The sequence below is a fragment of the Aotus nancymaae genome, unplaced genomic scaffold (genome assembly GCF_030222135.1).
Source record: "Aotus nancymaae isolate 86718 unplaced genomic scaffold, 86718_ANA_hifiasm-v0.15.2.pri h1tg000021l, whole genome shotgun sequence".
In the NCBI taxonomy this organism is placed as follows: domain Eukaryota; kingdom Metazoa; phylum Chordata; class Mammalia; order Primates; family Aotidae; genus Aotus; species Aotus nancymaae.
The window spans coordinates 915921-937212 of NW_026988433.1; the positions used below are offsets into that span (position 1 = coordinate 915921).

At 59.3% G+C, this 21292-nt stretch overlaps 1 protein-coding gene across 1 annotated transcript in view; it reads left to right on the forward strand.

The window, feature by feature from the left end:
• The window catches only part of GALNT9 (polypeptide N-acetylgalactosaminyltransferase 9), a 120329-nt gene that overhangs the window by 57862 nt on the left and 41175 nt on the right, over nucleotides 1–21292 (forward strand). Inside the window, exons 3-6 of the mRNA XM_021675912.2 lie at nucleotides 1327–1493; nucleotides 2941–3115; nucleotides 7697–7894; nucleotides 14019–14136. Coding sequence (XP_021531587.1) covers nucleotides 1327–1493; nucleotides 2941–3115; nucleotides 7697–7894; nucleotides 14019–14136 — 658 coding nt within the window. The remainder of the gene's footprint in view (nucleotides 1–1326; nucleotides 1494–2940; nucleotides 3116–7696; nucleotides 7895–14018; nucleotides 14137–21292) is intronic.

The window sequence follows — 21292 nt, forward strand, 5'->3', positions numbered from 1 at the left end:
GAGTGGGCACCGGACACGGATTCTCAATCAAATGAGAGGTCAGTAAGAATGAGCGCCCACAGGTGACACCGGGATTCTCTGCCCCCGCCCCGCCTCGCTGTAAAGTCTGAGAAGGCTGGAGGCCCCGAGAATGATCACGCCGTAAATTATTTGTCCTTGCTACTGGAAAGTTCTTCGGCACAGGTGCACGTGGCCCCACAGCCAAGCCTGACACATCTGGCCTCCTGACCTAGTAATGGAGGGAGAAAGAAGGGGCGCGGTCCACCCGTGTCCGCAGAGGCCAGCGGCTTCCTCCACGGCTCTGACCGGGGGCTTGGCCGTGCATCCAGGCTGCAGGGAGCAGGCATGAGTGCTTCACGGGCCCGGCCGGTGTGCTTGGGGCCTCGAGTCTTAGTTCCTCCACTCATTACACAGATGTTTATAAAGTACCTGCTGTGTGCTGAGCACAGCCTGGGTTCTTGGTATAGAGCAGTCCACAGGACAGGAAAGGAGCTTGCTCTCGGGGTCTCACTTTCTGGTTGCGGGAGACAGACCCTGCAGGAACAAACAGGCACAGCGCATGTACTTGAGGTCGGTGAGCAGGGCCGCCGCGGGACGGGGCTCCCCACCGCCTTTCTGAGCAGCCTGCCGCCTCCCCCCGGCTCTGGGAGCGCTTCTGCTCCCAATCCGAAAGCTCCTTTCCAACCTGCAGCTGCCCCTGCAGTCCACCTTCAGATGTATTTCCTCTCTCAAGGTTTTTTGTTTTACACATTTTGCAAGTTCCTGAAAATTGTGCAACCCAAGCTTTTTCCTCCACAGACAAATGGAGTGAAGTCTCCTTGTCAGAAAGCATTTTTCTGAGTGATGAAATCTCCCTAGCGGAGCACCACAGCCCATAAAAATGCGACGGCAACGTGGGCAGCCCTTGTCCCTTTGAAATTCTCGCCAGAGGCTCAGAACCCAGCTGTGAGCCAGGGCGGGAAGTGGCCGCCGGTGTGTGGGGGGCGGGGTGGGGGGCAGCTCCTCGGCTGTGGCCAGCAGCGCCATTCTCAACAAGCTCCTGAAGCTGAGCTGGGGTTGGAATCCCAGCACCCACCCTCCTGGCCCACAGGGGAGGCTGCTGACTGCAGAACGGGGACAGTTGGCTCCCCTGGGGGTTGCTGTGAGGGCTGCATGAGCACAGGGCCCACGTGGCGCTGAGTGCCGTGTTACCGTTACTAGTTTCTTTCTAGAACAGCTCTGACCCCCCTTGGCATCTGCTTGTGGGTCACAGCCTCATCCTGTTGATCTTCGCAGGGTGCACGTGGCTACCAGGGTCCCACACGTCTCAAAGCATGTTTCCTGCAGGTGCAGACAGATGACCTATGCCCGGGACCTGCCCCAGGTCTCCGTGGTCTTCATCTTCGTCAACGAGGCACTGTCAGTCATCCTGCGCTCCGTGCACAGCGTGGTCAACCACACGCCCTCCCAGCTGCTCAAGGAGGTCATCCTGGTGGATGACAACAGTGACAATGGTGAGTGGGTGGGGCCTCGGCATGGGGCTCAGGTCAGCTGCCTGCAGCCGGGTGAAGCTGGGTTGGGTGGAGCCTCCCAGGGCGGCTGTGACAGAGGACTGCACCTGCCTGTCCGCAGGGCCTCTGAACCTACGGGGTCCCTCCTGCCTTCCAGCCTCTGTTGTGCCTGTGTGCCGTCCCCGGTGTGTGGCTGCCCGTGCCTCTCTCTGCCTGCATCACGTGGCCTCTCCCCGTGTGTCTGCGTCCTCTCCTTTTCTCAGGAGGACCCAGGCTGGATGCAGGGCTCACCCCAAACCCAGGAGGATCTCGTCTCTACATCCTTAGCCAGATACAACTACGAAGCTCCTGCTTCCAGACAAGGCCCTGCTCAGGCTCCGGGTGGAGACGAAGTTGGGGTCAGCCACTCCCCCTCCACAGTGAGGCCAGCAGAGCGAAGTGCTCCCAGCTGCCAGTCACACCCGCCTCTCATGCCCACAGAGGCTGGCATGGCCTGGCTGGATGGAGCTCGAGGCTGGCGCCCAAGCCCACCTCAGCCCCAGGTCACCTGAAGGCAGCCTACTTATACTCTCCAGCATACAGGCTTGAAACCCCAAGCGAGGGTCCAGCACTGGCCCCCATCCGCCCTTCCCAGGTACAGAGCAGAGACCCCGCAGCCATGATGCTCCCTCTGGAAATGGCGGGAAACACGGGCAGCCCCTTCCCGACCCCTTGTGGAGGCAGGAGGCCGTGCAGTGGGCCAAGCTCTGGCCTGCAGCAGGGTCCCCGCCCGGCAGCACCGTCTACACTGGGGTCTGTGTACCGAGGATTGGATGGCGTGGCCATCCTCCTGAGCCCCGTCTCACTGGACAGGGTGGCATGTGGGGAGGACCATGTGGTCCAGCTCGGCTACCTGTGTCCTGCCCTTGGTCACAGGGAGCTCCCTCAGGAGACCCTGCCCCCAGCATGCAGAGGCTACGTTTGTGCATCCACCCATCTGTCCATGGACTTGGCTGAGCGGGTTCCATTGCGTGGAGAGGCCACGTTTGTGCATCCACCCATCTGTCCATGGACTTGGCTGAGCGGGTTCCGTTGCGTGGAGAGGCCACGTTTGTTCATCCACCCATCTGTCCATGGACTTGGCTGAGCGGGTTCCGTTGCGTGGAGAGGCCACGTTTGTGCATCCACCCATCTATCCACGGACTTGGGTTTTTGTGGCTGACTGCTCGGCCCTGTGTCCCCGTCTCCATCTGGTCTGTGTCTCCTCGTTTGCTGTTCCCCAGTGAATGTCGGCGTCGTGAGGCTGGGGTCTGGTCTCTCTGTGGCGTCCCACGCTGAACTGTGTGCAACCCAGTGGGTCCTAAACGAATGTTCAGGAGACACTGATCCCACACGGGCCACGCGGCGTTCCTGGCTTAGGTCTCGGTGGCCCCCGCACCGGCCAGCACGCTGAAGTCTTGTCTCTCCTCAGTGGAGCTCAAGTTCAATCTGGACCAGTACGTGAACAAGCGGTACCCGGGCCTCGTGAAGATCGTCCGAAACAGCCGGAGGGAAGGACTGATCCGCGCCCGGCTGCAGGGCTGGAAGGCGGCCACCGCCCCGGTCGTCGGCTTCTTTGATGCCCACGTCGAGTTCAACACAGGCTGGTAAGGGCCAGGACAGGCTGGACAGCTGGGCTCAGCGGGTCCCATTCCACCATCCCCCTCTGCGCTGCCGTGCTGCTGCAGCCTTGCCAATGGCTTGGCCCCGGGGCCAGGGGACCCCCTGTAGCCTTCAGGAGCTGGGGCCAAGAGGCACCACCAAGTCCACCCGTGCAGCCTCCCCTCTTTGTGAGAGGAGCTTCTCCACGTGCACTCAGCTCTCCTGGGGCATCTCAGGCCTGAGCCAGGCGCTCTTCTGATGAGATGCTGCCACTTCTGCCCTGTGCCCTCCCTGCCCCTTCCTCGCTCCTCCCCTCGATGTTCGTCACCTGACGTGTTGTGCATGAGTTCTGTTCCACTGTCTGCCCCCCGCCAGGGTCACCCCACACTGTCGCACACATTGTGCACTGCACGGCTACCCCTGGCAGCCTTTCAGTCCCTCCCGCTGAAGCCACGTGAGCTTCTCGAGGCCTGGGGCCGTTTGGGGAAGGCTTGCATCTGTCACATCAAAATGCAATTTTAAAGCAGTGCAACTTTAATTTTCACAACTGACAACCCAGCTATCCGTCTGCAAATAAATAGCACCCCTCCCAGAACTGCCTCCACAAAGGATTCTGCCTTGGCAGACGTGGTATTTGCAGGGAGTTTTCGCCTCCGAGGCACTTTGCTAACAGTAATTAATTAATCCTCCTCACAGAGCTGAAAAGCAGGTAAATACCAGGTTCTCACCCAGAAGGACAGGAAGGAGGGGCGAGGATGGCCGCGTGGTCTCACAGGCAGGGTCAGCGCCTTGCCCCTCCCCAAGCCGGCCCTGCCTTAGCCTCGGGCCGCCCCGCCCCTCACTGCAGCCTCTGGGCTCTACGTCAGCAGGTGGCCGAGCGGCTCCAGCCCAGTGGGACCCAGGCCTCTGCGGGCGTCTCGCCTTTCAGCAGACCGTGGTGTCTCCACGGGCGAGGCTGCATCTGCTTCCCGGGACCCCCGCCTGGGACGGGGAGTCGCAGACTGAGCTGATGCCCGTGAAGCCGCTTCTGTTCACCCCCCTCTCTGCCCTCATGGCTTCGTCCGGCCTCCTGGCCAGCCCTGCGGCCCAGCAGGCACATCCTGGGGCTCTGGGGCAGCTGCTGCCCCCTCCGCGACACCCTCCACGCCCCCTCCCAGTCGCTACCCAAGGCAGCCCTCCTTACACCGCGAGCCCCTCCTGCCACATCCCACGACCCGCTTACACCTCGTCATCCTTCCCGTTCGCGGGTGGGGACGCCGCACGCTCGCGCAGGCTCCGCTCCGCACAGCACGGCCCGGCCGCGCTTCCGCCCCCACGCTGCGAGCTCCCTGCGGCGCGGATGGTTTTAATGTCTTAGCGGAGCCAGAGTTCACGGGCGCGCCCGTTTCCGCGCTGCTAGACTGAAAAGCAGAGGCCGGACGGGGTGGCGGGAAAGGGAACGGTCCCGCCCTACAGAGGCCGGACGGACGCGGGGGCGGGAAAGGGAACGGTCCCGCCCTACAGAGGCCGGACGGGGTGGCGGGAAAGGGAACGGTCCCGCCCTACAGAGGCCGGACGGGGTGGCGGGAAAGGGAACGGTCCCGCCCTACAGAGGCCGGACGGGGTGGCGGGAAAGGGAACGGTCACGCCCTACAGAGGCCGGACGGGGTGGCGGGAAAGGGAACGGTCACGCCCCACAGAGGCCGGACGGACGGGGTGGCGGGAAAGGGAACGGTCCCGCCCTACAGAGGCCGGACGGGGTGGCGGGAGAGGGAACGGTCCCGCCCCACAGAGGACGGACGGGGTGGCGGGAGAGGGAACGGTCCCGCCCTACAGAGGCCGGACGGGGGGGCGGGAGAGGGAACGGTCCCGCCCTACAGAGGCCGGACGGGGTGGCGGGAGAGGGAACGGCCACGCCCTACAGAGGCCGGACGGGGTGGCGGGAGAGGGAACGGTCACGCCCCACAGAGGACGGACGGGGTGGCGGGAGAGGGAACGGTCCCGCCCTACAGAGGCCGGACGGGGTGGCGGGAGAGGGAACGGTCCCGCCCTACAGAGGCCGGACGGGGTGGCGGGAGAGGGAACGGTCACGCCCCACAGAGGACGGACGGGGTGGCGGGAGAGGGAACGGTCACGCCCCACAGAGGCCGGACGGGGTGGCGGGAGAGGGAACGGTCCCGCCCTACAGAGGCCGGACGGGGTGGCGGGAGAGGGAACGGTCACGCCCTACAGAGGCCGGACGGGGTGGCGGGAAAGGGAACGGTCACGCCCTACAGAGGCCGGACGGGGGGGCGGGAAAGGGAACGGTCCCGCCCTACAGAGGCCGGACGGGGTGGCGGGAAAGGGAACGGTCACGCCCTACAGAGGCCGGACGGGGGGGCGGGAAAGGGAACGGTCACGCCCTACAGAGGCCGGACGGACGCGGGGGCGGGAAAGGGAACGGTCACGCCCTACAGAGGCCGGACGGACGGGGTGGCGGGAAAGGGAACGGTCCCGCCCTACTCCTCGGGAAAAGGCTCGAGGTGTTTTACACTCTGAGGAAGCAGCAGGAGGGGCGCAGGCCATGCACAGGGCGATGAAGTTAGTGACCAGATCAGAAAAGGGAGGAGGCGGCTCAGCAAGCTTGTCTGAGGAGACTGAAACGCCCCCTGCCTTCGTAGAGTTTTAATAAAGGAAATATAGGAGTCATTTGTAGAGTGTGTTTGTCCCATTTTAACCCCGAGATTACTGTGAGCGTTACAGAAAGTCAGTCCCACTTTTTTTTACCAAACGCCCAGGAATCCAGCGCTGACTTCGCCGCAGTAGTAGCTCCGGCGGCTGCGCTAAGCACAGTAATAACCCACAAGTTGGGCACCCGATGTAGGGCACGTTGGGTGCCAGATGTAGGGCTGAGGGCCCCACAGGGTCGTGGGGTGTCCCTTATGCTGTGCTGAGGCGCAGGATCCGAGGAAGGAAGAGACAGGACACAGAAGTACAAGGAAAACGCAGCTGGGCTCGGGGGGCCACGCCACCTATGAGCGGAGTCAGGCGAGGCCCCGAATGTCCAGAAGCGTGAGTATTTATCGTGTATAGGTTAGGGGGCAGGGCAGTGAGTGAAATCATCTTTAAGGATAGTGATGGGGTCGGGAGCAATAAAACAACGGGTCCACCCCCATTGGGTCACCTAGGCCGGGAGGTGGACAGTGCGCAGCAAGGGGCGGGTTCCCATGAAGGCAACGGCCGTGTGCAGTGAGGGGTCCACCCCCATTAGGTCACCTAGGCCGGGAGGTGGACAGTGCGCAGCAAGGGGCCCGTTCTCATGAAGGCAAGGGCCGTGTGCAGTGAGGGGTCCAACCCATTAGGTCACCGAGGCTTGAACATGGGCCGTGCGCAGTGAAGAGGGTGCAGTGTGCAATACCTCTATCTATGGGCAAACTACTTCTAAGAAGATTTATAAGAGGATGCTTTAAGTCACACAGCAGTGACAGAGCTGTCAGGGTTACCACCACCTTGATCAGAAGGAGTGGCTCTCGCCCCAAGCCTGCCATACAGCGGGTATCTTTACGATACGGAACGCTGCCGCCTGGGCCATGGATTCTTGTCCTGGTGTAACTGTTTTCCCTTAAATCATGCTCTGCACTGTGTCTGCTCTAGGCATTCCTCCAATTATGAACTAAGATATAATTATATATATATGTAGGGAAATATTCTTTAGGCACTCGTGCGATCAACTATTATATGATTATATAGAGACAGGATGATACAAAGGGAAATAGCTGAGTAGTAACACTGTAAACTGAGATATTATTCGGGCCTTAATTGTGCCAGGGTTCTGCTCAGCTCTCCTTCCTCAGTGCCTATATGGGGGGTTACCCACATAGTTCATAAATGTATTCCAGTTTGTGGGAGCAGGGCGTGGCACATGGATCCTCAATTAATTCTTGCAAATGAGTGCAGCTCCCACAGGAGCAGGAAAGGAGGCACTCAGGGCTGGGCAGAGAGGAAGACCGAGCTGGGGAGCCCCGTGGCGGACACAGCTGACCTCTTGTGGACCCCCTGGACAGCTCTTCAGAGACACTGCAGACTGGGCCAGCGTGGCCGGTGCCAGTGTGCCCCGGGGCCAGTGGCATCCGCTGGGCACCCCCAGCAGGGGTGTGGCCTTGGTCAGGGCGGGTCTGCGGCTAAGAGGGGCCCCGGGGTTTCCGAGGGAGGCTGTGGGTCCGACTCAGCAGGGGGTGACAGGGCTGGACACAGACTCGACCCTCCTTGGGGAGTGCTGGGGGCTGTGCCCGCCACCCTCACGCTGTCCCCGCCCCCCCCATGCTGGGCCCGCCCCCTCACGCTGGGCCCGCCACCCTCACGCTGGGTCCGCCCCCTCATGCTGTCCCCGCCCCCCCACGCTGGGCCCGCCCCCTCACGCTGGGCCCGCCCCTCACGCTGGGCCCGCCCCCCCACGCTGGGCCCGCCCCCTCACCCTGGGCCCGCCCCCTCACGCTGGGTCCGCCCTCCCACGCTGGGTCCGCCCCCTCACCCTGGGCCCGCCACCCTCACGCTGTCCCCGCCCCCTCGCCCTGGGCCCGCCCCCTCACGCTGGGCCCACCCCCTCACGCTGCGTCCGCTCCCTTCAGGGCGGAGCCCGCGCTGTCGCGCATCCGGGAGGACCGGCGTCGCATCGTGCTGCCGGCCATCGACAACATCAAGTACAGCACGTTCGAGGTGCAGCAGTACGCCAACGCGGCCCACGGCTACAACTGGGGCCTCTGGTGCATGTACATCATCCCCCCTCAGGACTGGCTGGATCGCGGCGACGAGTCGGCGCCCATCAGGTGAGCGGCCCCATGGGAGCGGAGGGCCACCCTGCCCAGGGTGAGGCGCGCGCGGGGCCGAGGGCTGCGGACGTCCCCGGCGAGCACAACGTGCTGCGGGCCCCGCAGAGACGAGCGTCGGGGCGGGTGCCGGGCCGGGCTTTGCGGTAAAAAACGGCTCACGGAGCTGGTCCGTATCCCAGAGCCCGCAGAGGCAGCCCCCAGGGCTCCCTGGAGCCGGGAGTAATTAATGGCTTGAAGGTTTTTCTTCATTGGAAATGCACTGGATAACTCCAGTTAGTACTAAAAGGAAGGCCTTGTCTGACGTTTTAAAAGTCAGTGAAATTCCGACAACCCAGTGGGAGGCATCCCCCGCAATGTTTGGCCGGCTCTGGACTCCCTGAGCTGCAGCAGGAGCAGGCTCGCTGGCCCCGTCGAGTCTGCAGGGCACGGCTGCCCCTGCTCCCCACAGCCACCACCTAGACAGCTGCTGAAAACGCCCGTGCCAACCCCCAGCTAAAAGACAGGTGGCGACTTGAACAAAGACTCCCCAGGAGATGACGGGCCCGCGCCAGTAAGCCCAGGAAAGGTGCTCCCCACAGCCCAGGGAGATGCAGATTAAACACGCAGTGAGGTGGGGCTCCGGCCACTGGCGTGGCTGAAAGGCGCAGGCTGACAATACCAAGTGTCGACAGGGACCTGGTGCAGACGCAACTCTCCGCCGTGGCTGGCAGGAGTGTAACTCGGTACAGCCGCTGTGGAAAACCAGCATTTCCTTCTGAAGGCCCCAGACCCTCTCCAGCTCTCACCTCTTCCACTCCAAGGTGTTTTTCTCAAAATGAATGAGACGTATGTACATGCAAAGGCTTCCACACAAACCTCACAGCGGCATTTCTCACAGGAGTCCCTCCTGTGCGTCAGCAGGTGAATGGATGAGCGGGGCAGACTCCACTCACATCATGAAATACTTGGAAACAGGGAGGGGCGGGCCCTTCCACACCCAACAGTGTGGTCGAGACGCAGAGGCTGGTGCCGAGCCCCAGAGCCACACACAGAAGAGCGTGCCCCTTCCACACCTAACACTGTGACACAGAGGCTGGTGCCGAGCCCCAGAGCCACACAGAAGAGACCTACAAGGGAAAGGAGATTTTCTGCAGAACGTAGGCTTCCCCCACGACAGACAACGGTTCACAGGCCTTTTCAAAATACATCAAAGAAATACGTTTCGGGTAAAATACTTCAGTTTCTTTCAGGGCCTGCTGTCATTTCTGTTGCATTTTGTCTCTAAAAGAGTCTGTTTGCTCAGACTTAACGTCTCTGTTTTAATGTTAGCACTGGTCAGTTGTGCCTGAATTTCAAAGGGAGCAGGGATAAGGAGCTTGTCCAGACGCCCTTCCCATCAGAACCTACGCTAGTGGCTCATCTTCAGAGGCCTCTTTGGAGGTGGCCTCGCTGCCCAGGCCCATGGGGTGGCTGCCCTGCTGGCCTCCGCCCCATTCTATCCCGCTTCCTGCTCCCCTTCTCCTTTCTCCAGGGACAAACCCTGGGGACCATCCTCATTGCGGAGGATTCCTGGGATCCCAGTTTAGACCTGGCACCCTATCACGTGAGCAAGGCAGGAGAATGGCGGGAAGGACGAGCCGCACCCCTCCCCAGAAAGTGGATACTGGGAACCCCTCCAAGATGCAGCCCCCGGGCCTGTTTCACAGCTCCCTGCCCTGTGACCTGCGTCGTGCACCTGACGCGCCTTTCTGTGTTCTTCTTCCTTAGTGTGCCCCGGCTTTAATTCTAAGTTTTTGTTTCAGTCCCTCTGATTGAAGGTGGCAAATGTTGACAAACCAAAGTTAAAATTGTATTGATCAAAATTCATGAAACCAAATGTGTGTCAAAGAAATGGAATAAGCTCTCGGGTGACATTTGCATGCGTGTAGCTTGCACATCTGCACGTACAGGTACCGTGTGTGGGTCACCACCTGTGACTTGCACGGTGAGTTTGTGTGTGTTATTCTCCACGTTCTGAACTCCGTGTGGAAGGACGTGGCTCTGGTGTGCTCGTCTTAGCTTCTCCGTGGATCGTGTCTGATGCGCGCACTGCCGTTTCCATACCTACCCCAGGTTCACGGACACTTGGCTCACCAGGCCTCCCTGGCACATGCAGACGGCAGGCCCACTGCAGGCCTTCAGGGATGTGGGTCCCCACTCCACAACCACACGGCAGCGCCCGCCGCCGCCTCCTCGCCATCCTGCCTAGGTGTGAGCTGAGCCTTTTTTGGTGATGTTTTTGTTTTTTGAGACAGAATCTTGCTCTGTCGCCCAGGCTGGAGTGCGGTGGCGCAATCCCGGCTCACTTCAATCTCTGCCTCCCAGGTTCAAGCGATTCTTCTGCCTCAGCCTTATGAGTAGCTGGGATTACAGGTACCTCCCACCACGCCCGGCTAGTTTTTGTAATTTTAGTAGAGATGGGGTTTCACCATGCTGGCCAGGCTGGTCTCTCAGATGATCCACCCACCCCAGCTTCCTAAAGTGCTGGGATTACAGGTGTGCACCCAGCCTGAGCTGAGCCTTTCTTTCTACAAAGGCCTCACCTCTTCTCACGGTCTCTGAGCCCCAGTCACTCCCAAAGCCACGCCTGCTGCTGCAGCCCCACCCACCCACACAACCACGCCCACTCCTGCAGCCCCACCCACTCCCAAGCCCCTCCCACTCCCACAGTCACACTCACTCCTGTAGCCCCGCCCACTCCAGAGCCCCACCCCTCCCCTCCCTTGGCCCCAGACTCCCACCTGCAGCCAGGTGTCGCCTGCAGGTCTGCACACACATGCACAGGAGCTTGCAGGAAAGCAGAGCGGAGGACCCAGCCCACCGTCCACTAACTGGGGACAGTTAAATGACCTGCAGTGCCTGCATAAGATGTAACAGCACAGGGGAGCTGCAGTAAACGCACCAGCGTGCGTCCTTCACAGCCCGAAAGGTGCAGGGCAGACGCCTGATTCAAGCTGGGCTACTCAGAACAGGGACTTAGTGATTCAGGCCTGGCTCCGGCCAGGGCTCACACGTTGCTGCCCAAAGCCTGCTTCCCTCCCTGCCCATTCCCGGGCCTGGTGTAACTCTCAGTGCAACGCCTATTCCTGAGCCACCAGCTGGGCCAGGACAACGCACGATCCAGCTTGCACCCCTGGGGTGAGGTCAGGGGAACCCATCAAACCACATCAGAAGGGGCCGGGGGGTGCTCAGCAAAACCCAGGGCCAAGCCCCGAAGAGGTGGAGCGCGGCGGGCGTCCTGCTGTCTCTCCCAGTCTGTGGGCTGGGGAGGAGGGTGACGCTGGTCCTGACCTGCAGCTTGTTTTGGGAGGCACAGACGAGCCGAGTCCCGGGTGCAGTACCTGGCCTCCATCAGCAGTCACCCCGATTGTCACCATCACAGGTGATATGATGACAATGGCTTTTCTTTTTTCTTTCTCTCTCTTTTTTTTTTTGAGACTCAGTCTCAGTCTGTCTCCCAGGCTGGAGTGCAATAGCACAATCTCAGCTCACTGAAGGCTCCGTCTCCTGGGTTTAAGCAATTCTTCTGCCTCAGCCTCCCAAGTAACTGGAATTACAGGCATGCGCCACCTCACCGAGCTAATTTTAGTATTTTTAGTAGAGATAGGGTTGCCCCCGTTGGTCAGGCTGGTCTCAGACTCTTGACTTTGTGATCTGTCCACCTCAGCCTCCCAAAGTGCTGGGATTACAGGCATGAGCCACCACGCCTGGCCACGACGGCTTTTCTTGTTATCAGGGCCTATGGAGGATCAAAGCACTCAGTGGGCCCTCGGTGAAACTCACATAATGTAAAATTAACCACACGAAAGGGTGCATTTCAGTGGTGTTTAGTGCGTCACGGCTTTATGCAGCCGCCACCTCACTCCTTGTACCCATGAGCAGTCACTCCCTGTTTCCCCACCACAGCCCCTGCATCCACGAATCCACGTCCTGCCTCCATGGACTTGCCTCTTCTGTTCCTTGCATGCAGACGGAGTCACACGGGGAGTGGCTTCTTGCCCCTGGCTCCCTGCCCTCAGTGCCACTCTTCCAGGGATCCTCCACGTCGCAGCCTGCATCAGCCTCACTCCTTCCACCGCGGAATCGCAGTCCATCGTCTGGATGGTCCCCTCTCTGTTTATCGACCTGTCCCCGTGACTGCCGGGCTGACTCGCTTCTGGTGCCGACAACAAGAATGAGAGGCGTCCGGCTGGGCTGAGGCCCCGGAAGCTGAGGACCGGAGGGCGTGCGCAGGCGTCGGGCAGAGCAGCTCAGGCACACAGGACCTGGGGTCTCCACCCTGCGCCCTTGTGCCCCGCCCTCGTGTGGTGGAACTGCCCCAAGGGGAGGCTGTCTCCATGGTGACAGGCAGCTCCGCCCGAGCGTGATGAGAACCCTCAGCCCTGCCTTTTTCTGGAATCACAGCAGGCGTTTCTCAGGCAGGTCAATCCAGTTCCAGCTGGTGCTGCCTCCCTTGCCTCATGCATTTAAGTTTATTTTAGGACTCTGAGCAATAGTAGAAAAGCCACTCCCCGCTACTATAGAGGTGGCAGAGAATGTGGCTCTTCACTTCATCAGAGGTCACCCCGAGATGACTGTTATTTTTAAGAAAACGGGAGAAATACCTGTCGTATGTGGTAAACTATAACTTACCCAATCAAATGTCGCTGTTGAAAATCAAAGAGGGCATTAAAATTTCATTACTGTTAGGTTTGTAGCCAAAATCTAATGCCAGAACAAATTAGATCTTTGCACAAATAAAAGGATAATTGCCTTTTAATGCTCCTGTTATTCTTGGACAATTGATGGGCATTTATTTCTGACTGCTGAGTCGCTGGGGACAGAACTGCTTCTTTTAAATTGTGACAGAGGCCAACTTTTGAGGCTGTGGTTTTTATTGAAGAACACGTTGATACCTAGAGGAGGATCGGGAAGCTCAAGGCCTGCAGGGCGGCTTTGGCCTTGACCGTGGCCACGGGAGCCCGTGCGGGCCTGCCTTGGCATCTGGGGACAGCGTGAGGCTCTGCTGGTTCCTCTGACAGCACCTGAGGCCTCGGAAAAAATGAAGCCCTCCACGGACAAGGAAATTGTTTTGAGGCCAAATCTTTCAGCAGATTAGAAGTTCCTCCTTCCCTGCAACACATAGACTCTGCTCGCTCCTTGCTGGAAATGGCATTTTCCTGCTTCCTTTTCAATCCCCGCCACCTTGCAGACACCCAGCAGAAACCCGAGAGGGATGAGTGAATGAGCTCACGGCGTCACCCACAACGCCACCGCCAGCTTACCCCTCCCGCTCCACCAAAAGATCCCGCCTTCCCTGCTGCTGTCCATGCGACCTCTTCCCAGGGGATTCACGGCACTGATGCATTCTCAGCACGTGCATGATTTCACAGATACGGGGCCAGGCTAAGTCGGCTGGCATTTGAGTTATTCGAGGAAGTGTGGTACAGCTGGCAGTCTGTTCCACGTAGCTGCACAGGCTGTGACTGGAGACGTCAACAGGTTCTGTGGAGTTGAGCAGTGCACAACCTACACAACTGCCCATTGCAGCTCTGACTCCTGATTCACCAATAGGGTAAAGCCTGGGGGAGGCGGGCAGGTGACTCATGGGAGCTGGGGAAACGATGTTCGAGGCAACCACAGGACTCCTTGGGTAAACTGATCTTTCTTCAGGGAAGTGGGGAGACAGGATCTCGCTCTGTTGCCCGGGCTGGAGTGTAGTGGTGCAGTGTCAGCTCGCTGCAGCCTCAACTTCCCAGGCTCCAGTGATCCTTCCCCTTGGCCTCCCTGAGTGCTGGGCTAGTGGGTGTGAGCCACCACAGCGGCCAGTTGGCGTTTGTTTCAGTCCCCAACACTAAGCTGAATTGAATTCGGTTTCTGTCATCTGTCGGTGCTGGGGGTGTGGACGCCGTCTGTGCCCAGTGCTGGACCAGGCTCTGAGGGACTCCAGTCCTGGGTCTGGAGGGCAGCGGCCCTCACCTTGGGCGCAGGGACCTGAGTGTGCAGGGAGGAGGCACAGGAGGGAGGGGATTGGGGTTCTCCCAGGCCGTCCCAGCTCATAGCCTGGCAGGCAGGGCTCGGGCCTGCATGGCGAGGGCCTCATGCCGACGTCTCTGCCTCCCAGGACCCCGGCCATGATCGGCTGCTCCTTTGTGGTGGACCGTGAATACTTCGGGGACATCGGGCTGCTGGACCCCGGCATGGAGGTGTACGGTGGTGAGAACGTGGAGCTGGGCATGAGGGTGAGTGTGACCATGGCGTCCGGGGACAGTGAGGGTGAGTGTGGCCGTGGCGTCTGGGGACAGTGAGGGTGAGTGTGGCCGCGGCGTCCGGGAACAGTGAGGGTGAGTGTGGCTGCAGTGTCTGGGAATAGTGAAGGCGAGTATGGCCATGGCATCCGGGGCTGCCGCTCAGGGCACTGAGGTCTCTCCAGAGCCTGGGCTGAGGCAGCTGGAAGCCGAGCTGGTCGGCCAAGGCCCCCAAGGTCCCTGAGCTGGAGTAGGGGATAGGAGACAGGGCTACACTGAGTCTCTCTAGAAGCTGGGTGGCAGTGTCACTGAGAAATCCTGTAGAATTGCAAAAGATGATATTTCCCATGACAACTGTATTTTTCAAGCCCCTGGTTTTGCTGTTGTAGGAATTGCCCGGGGTGAGGGGCAGTGCATTGGGACCTTGTAAAGTGGGTTCTTTGGCACAGGGGAGGGCAGCTGGGGGGATGCCAACCATATTCCATACCTCTGTCTTGGCTGGGTGTGGAGGGCAGGGTGCAGAGGGAGGTGAGGGTGCCTGGGGTCCCCGTAGGAGCCATGCTGGGGTCCTGGGGTACAGCCTGTGCAGAACTGGGGGGAATTCTGTGGCACAGCTGGGAAGGCCTGTGCAGAACTGGGGGGCCTGGGGCACAGCTGGGAAGGCCTGTGCAGAACTGGGGGACACTGGGGTGTAGCTAGGGGGCCCGGGGCACAGCTGGGAAGGCCTGTGCAGAACTGGGGGGCCCGGGGCACAGCTGGGAAGGCCTGTGCAGAACTGGGGGGCCTGGGGCACAGCTGGGAAGGCCTGTGCAGAACTGGGGGGCCTGGGGCACAGCTGGGAAGGCCTGTGCAGAACTGGGGGGCCTGGGGCACAGCTGGGAAGGCCTGTGCAGAACTGGGGGACACTGGGGTGTAGCTAGGGGGGCTGGGGCACAGCTGAGAAGGCCTGTGCAGAACTGGGGGGCCTGGGGAAGGCAGGCCTCAGCTCTGTGCCCCACGCCTTCCAGAAGCACAGGAGACCCAGGCCAGCCCAGCAGGCTCCCCCTGACTGCGTGCCCGGCCACCCGATGAGACCCGTCCCAGAGGGAGAGCCGTGAGGCTCAGCCCCTCCGTTCCACCCTCTTCCCCATTTCAAACTTCCGACGGTGGCTAAGAGAACTGATGGAAAGTTCTGTAAGAAGGTGTTACAAATGAGGGAATCCAGGGTGGTGGAGCTCATTCTCCTCCTAGACCCCCTAAGCTCTGACTGGCCGTCACCCCGCAGGACAGGGGCTTCAAGGCACTGTGCCCGGGCCCTGCTGCTCCAGAGGCTGGAGGCTGGTGCAGCCACAGTGGGCAGGGAAGAAATGGAGGCATTGGGCAGGCAGGGCCTGGGTCCGTCGCAGGACCACCCACTCCCGCTCCAGGTGAGACGGAAGGTGGAGCTCAGAGTGTGCCCAGCGTCTGAGGAGGCCCAGCTGGGAGTGTCCCAGGGCAGGACTCCTGGCCCAGGAATCCAGCGGCAGCACCTGCTCTTGGCACCATGGGGGCAAGGGTGGCTCCTGCAGGGCACAGAGATGTGATGACCCTGGGGTCAGGCCGCGTCTCCCGGGACCGTGTCGTGTGAGAGTCGTGTGAGGGTCTGAGCTCGGGTTGGGCTGCGTCTCCCGGGACCATGTCGTGTGAGGGTCTGAGCTCGGGGTTGGTTCATTTTGTTTCTTTCGTGTTTTGCCCATGGGCTTCTATTCACAAAAAAGACTATCCAAAACTAGTTATTAAAAATGTATATGTAGTTTATTAAGTTGCGCCTTTCAAAACCTGTGTGCTGCAAGCCTGCAGTTCACCTTAAATATCAGATTATGATGGTCACAAACCCAATTAATAAATTCTTATTGTATTATTATGGTCACAAATCCTTCCCCGTGGCCCCGATTGGTTAACTGAGTTTGGGCAGATCAAATAACGTCGTGAAACAGCAATCACTGCTTTTGTGCTTCTAGTTAATTAAATTCCCTTGAGCCTTTTAAAAATGACACTTATAAATGTAACGTTTTATTTTCTTTTAATCACTGTGAATGCCTGACATCACACCGGAAATCCCCCCGTCAGGTGCTTTAAACATTCTAGTTTATCTAATACATTGAACTTAGACCAGATCTCGAATTCTGTGAAGCATTTCAGGACTATTTGCAAATGTATTTAATCCTCTCATCCTGTCAGATTTTAAATTGCACATCCAGAATCAATCCTCACTGACACATTTTTGAATGGAAGCTGGAAGTTAATCTGGCAGGTTCTTTAATATTCTGACCTCCCTTAACTGCTGAGATTGTCAGGCACCGGGCTGCGAGGGCTCTGCCCTGGACTGAACACGCCCACGTGGGTGTCGGCTTCTCGCATCATCTTCCCGACGCTCACCCTGCGGAGCGGGAGACCAGGCCGGCAGTGGGGGGCCCAAGGAAGCCAAGGCCCTCAGGGGGACGAGGTATACCGCAGAGACTGAGAATGGCCCGGGGAGGGTGCGGGGACAGGCAGCGCGCGGCCACCACCGAGGCTGGAGAGTAAGGGAGGTCGGGAGCCCTGGGGTGGAGACACCTAGCAGATGTAGTCCTGGGAGGCGGCCACTGTCAGCGGAGACAAGTCTCCTGTGCAGGAAGGCCCAGGGAGAAACGCCCTAACCTCCCCCAGACAAAATCGGCTTCCGTGGGCCAAACCCACGGAAGGGTCACGGCACATCCCAGGCTCAGAGCGAAGCCAAGGCCACAGCGAACCTGTGCGGTGGGCGAGGGTCAGTGGGCTGGGCCGGGACGTGGGCACTGGAGCTCAGAGGACCTGGCTGCAGCCGACGGAGCGCTCTCCTGGGTCTCCATGACACAGGGGCCTTACTTTTTTCTTTCTTTTTTTGAAATAGAGTCTTGCTCTGTTGTCCAGGCTGGAGTGCAGTGGTGTAGTCTCAGCTCGCTGCAACCTCGGCCTCCCGGGTTCAAGCGATTCTCCTGCCTCAGCCTCCCGAGTAGCTGGGACTACAGGTGTGCGCCACCACGCCTGGCTAATTTTTGTACTTGCAACAGAGACAGGGTTTCACCATGTTGGTCAGGCTGGTCTTGAATTCCTGACCTCAGGTGATCTGCCTGCCTCAGCCTCCCAAAGTGGTGGGATTACAGGCGTGAGCCACTGCACTCGGCCTACGTAGGGGCCTTTGTGACAGCCTGACTCCTCCGAGTGGCAGAGGAGCCTGTGTCACCACCGGTTCTGTCTTTCACTTTTATCCCCTGACACTGCACAGCCGCAGCCATGCCCGGTGTTTGCTGTTCCCTCAGCTGACTCCCCGACCTCTCCCCCGACCTCTCTCTCATCCTGGGGATGTGGCAGTTTTCACCCTGGTGTTTTGTCTGGCGATCAGAGGTTGCTGTACGGTGGGAGACAGGCTGAGAGCCAGAACCCCATTCTCCCAGCTAGGGACAGCAGCTTACCTGTCCCCATCCCCACGCCCCCCACCCAGCCCCAGCCCTTCCAGGCCCCCGGATGCTGACCACCGCTTTCCAGCCTGGTGAGCTCGGAGCTGGAGGCACTACAGACGTCGGAAGCTGCACTGTGGTCCGAGTGGCTGCCCCGAGGCCGACACCGCCCCGTCTGTCCCCATGACCTGACCACACATCCCTGCAGTTTCCCTTAACATCTTTCCTGTCGAGCCCACTGGGGTGAACTTTCTTTCTTGTAGGGTGTGGTCAACACAGGACTCTTCCAAGAAATATTTGGGATGCAAAGCTGGCAAGGAACGGTGATTGGCGGGTGATGGATGGGTGATTGACAGGTGGGCTGGGACAGCAGCTGATTCCCAGCCCCCTGGCGGGCGGGGCCTTCACAGGGACAGAAGGCCGGGGCGTGTGTGTGGTGCGTGGGGGAGACCTGTGACAGACGCGGAGTTCAGGGGGCCCCAGGACAGCCAGGCGGGGCTCGCATTTGGGGTTAAAGCATGAGAGGGGAATGGAGACCATGCAGAAGCCGTTTGAGGGGACGGCGCAGGCAGCAGAAATGGAAATAGAACCAGGGCCTCCAGGGAGCCAGGTGGGGAGTCGCACGGTGTCTGGAGGGAAGGACGGGCACCAGAGCTGCCCCCGTGAAGCCAACTTCGCTTCCCCAAAGAGTGGATGCCCTGACTTTCAGAAACCAGGTCTGCGATGCGGGGCCCCCACTAGAGGCCCTCTGGTCTGTGGAAGAAGCCAGCTTAGAGGACTCACCTGAAGATGCCTGGGGGCCGATGGAGCCACGGGATGGAGGGTCGAAAGTGCAGCCCCGGGACCCACAGCCGAACCCGAGGTGGACAGGGAGACGGGCACCCAACTCCTGGGGAGGTGGAGAACATTCAGGAAGAAGAGCAAAGGAGGGGCCCCTGCAAGAGAGAGCTAAAAGGATGGGGAGGACTGGATGCTGAGGCCGCTATGGGCACGGACAGCCCCAGGAAGGGTGTGTACTGTGTGTAAATGTGTATAGACGGCCCCGGGAAGGGTGTGTGCTGTGTGTACATGTGTATAGACGGCCCCGGGAAGGGTGCGTGCTGTGTGTAAATGTGTATAGACGGCCCCGGGAAGGGTGTGTGGTGCGTGTAAATGTGTGTAGACGGCCCCGGGAAGGGTGCGTGCTGTGTGTAAATGTGTATAGACGGCCCCGGGAAGGGTGCGTGCTGTGTGTAAATGTGTATAGACGGCCCCGGGAAGGGTGTGTGCTGTGTGTAAATGTGTATAGACGGCCCCGGGAAGGGCGCGTGTTGTGTGTAAATGTGTATAGACGGCCCCGGGAAGGGTGTGTGGTGTGTGTAAATGTATACAGACGGCCCCGGGAAGGGTGTGTGCTGTGTGTAAATGTGTATAGACGGCCCCAGGAAGGGTGTGTGGTGTGTAAATGTGTATAGACGGCCCCGGGAAGGGTGCGTGCTGTGTGTAAATGTGTATAGACGGCCCCGGGAAGGGTGTGTGGTGTGTGTAAATGTATACAGACGGCCCCGGGAAGGGTGTGTGTTGTGTGTAAATGTGTATAGACGGCCCCGGGAAGGGTGTGTGTTGTGTGTAAATGTGTATAGACGGCCCCGGGAAGGGTGTGTGGTGTGTGTAAATGTGTATAGACGGCCCCGGGAAGGGTGTGTGTTGTGTGTAAATGTGTATAGACGGCCCCGGGAAGGGTGTGTGTTGTGTGTAAATGTGTATAGACGGCCCCGGGAAGGGTGTGTGGTGTGTGTAAATGTGTATAGACGGCCCCGGGAAGGGTGTGTGGTGTGTAAATGTGTATAGACGGCCCCGGGAAGGGTGTGTGCTGTGTGTAAAGGTGTATAGACGGCCCCGGGAAGGGTGTGTGCTGTGTGTAAATGTGTATAGACGGCCCCGGGAAGGGTGCGTGCTGTGTGTAAATGTGTATAGACGGCCCCGGGAAGGGTGCGTGCTGTGTGTAAATGTGTATAGACGGCCCCGGGAAGGGTGTGTGCTGTGTGTAAATGTGTATAGACGGCCCCGGGAAGGGTGTGTGGTGTGTGTAAATGTGTATAGATGGCCCCGGGAAGGGTGTGTGCTGTGTGTAACTGTGTGTAGATGGTCCAGGGAAGGGTGCGTGGTGTGTAAATGTGTATAGACGGCCCCGGGAAGGGTGTGTGGTGTGTAAATGTGTAGACGGCATGGGAAAGGGTGCGTGCTGTGTGTAAATGTCTGTAGACGGCCCAGGGAAGGGTGCGTGGTGTGTGTAAATGTGTGTAGACAGCCCCGGGAAGGGTGTGTGCTGTGTGTAAATGTGTATCGACGGCCCCGGGAAGGGTGCGTGCTGAGTGTAAATGTGTGTAGACAGCCCCGGGAAAGGTGTGTGCTGTGTAAATGTGTATAGACGGCCCCGGGAAGGGTGTGTGCTGTGTGTAAATGTGTATCGACGGCCCCGGGAAGGGTGCGTGGTGTGTGTAAATGTGTATAGACGGCATCGGGAAGGGTGTGTGCTGTGTGTAAATGTGTATAGACGGCCCCTGGAAGGGTGCATGCTGTGTGTAAATGTGTATAGACGGCCCCGGGAAGGGTGCGGGCTGTGTGTAAATGTGTATAGACGGCCCCGGGAAGGGTGTGTGCTGTGTGTAAATGTGTGTAGATGGCCCCGGGAAGGGTGTGTGCTGTGTGTAAATGTGTATAGACGGCCCCGGGAAGGGTGTATGCTGTGTTTAAATGTGTATAGACGGCCCCGGGAAGGGTGCGTGGTGTGTAAATGTGTATAGACGGCCCCGGGAAGGGTGCGTGCTGTTTGTTAATGTGTGTAGACAGCCCCGGGAAGGGTGTGTGCTGTGTTTAAATGTGTATAGACGGCCCCGGGAAGGGTGCGTGCTGTGTGTAAATGTATATAGACAGCCGCGGGAAAGGTGTGTGGTGTGTAAATGTGTATAGAAGGCCCCAGGAAGGGTGTGTGCTCTGTGTAAATGTGTATAGACGGCGCCGGGAAGGGTGTGTGCTGTGTGTAAATGTGTATAGATGGCCCCTGGAAGGGTGCGAGGTGTGTAAATGTGTATAGACGGCCCCAGGAAGGGTGTGTACTGTGTGTAAATGTGTATAGACGGCTCCGGGAAGGGTGCGTGGTGTGTAAATGTGTATAGACGGCCCTGGGAAGGGTGCGTGGTGTGTAAATGTGTATAGACGGCCCCGGGAAGGGTGTGTGCTGTGTGTAAATGTGTATAGACGGCCCCGGGAAGGGTGCGGGTGTGTAAATGTGTATAGACGGCTCCGGGAAGGGTGCGTGGTGTGTAAATGTGTATAGACGGCCCCGGGAAGGGTGCGTGGTGTGTAAATGTGTATAGACGGCCCCGGGAAGGGTGTGTGCTGTGTGTAAATGTGTGTAGACGGCCCCGGGAAGGGTGTGTGCTGTGTATAAATGTGTATAGACGGCCCCGGGAAGGGTGCGTGCTGTGTGTAAATGTATATAGACAGCCGCGGGAAAGGTGTGTGGTGTGTAAATGTGTATAGAAGGCCCCAGGAAGGGTGTGTGCTCTGTGTAAATGTGTATAGACGGCCCCGGGAAGGGTGTGTGCTGTGTGTAAATGTGTATAGATGGCCCCTGGAAGGGTGCGAGGTGTGTAAATGTGTATAGACGGCCCCAGGAAGGGTGTGTGCTGTGTGTAAATGTGTATAGACGGCTCCGGGAAGGGTGCGTG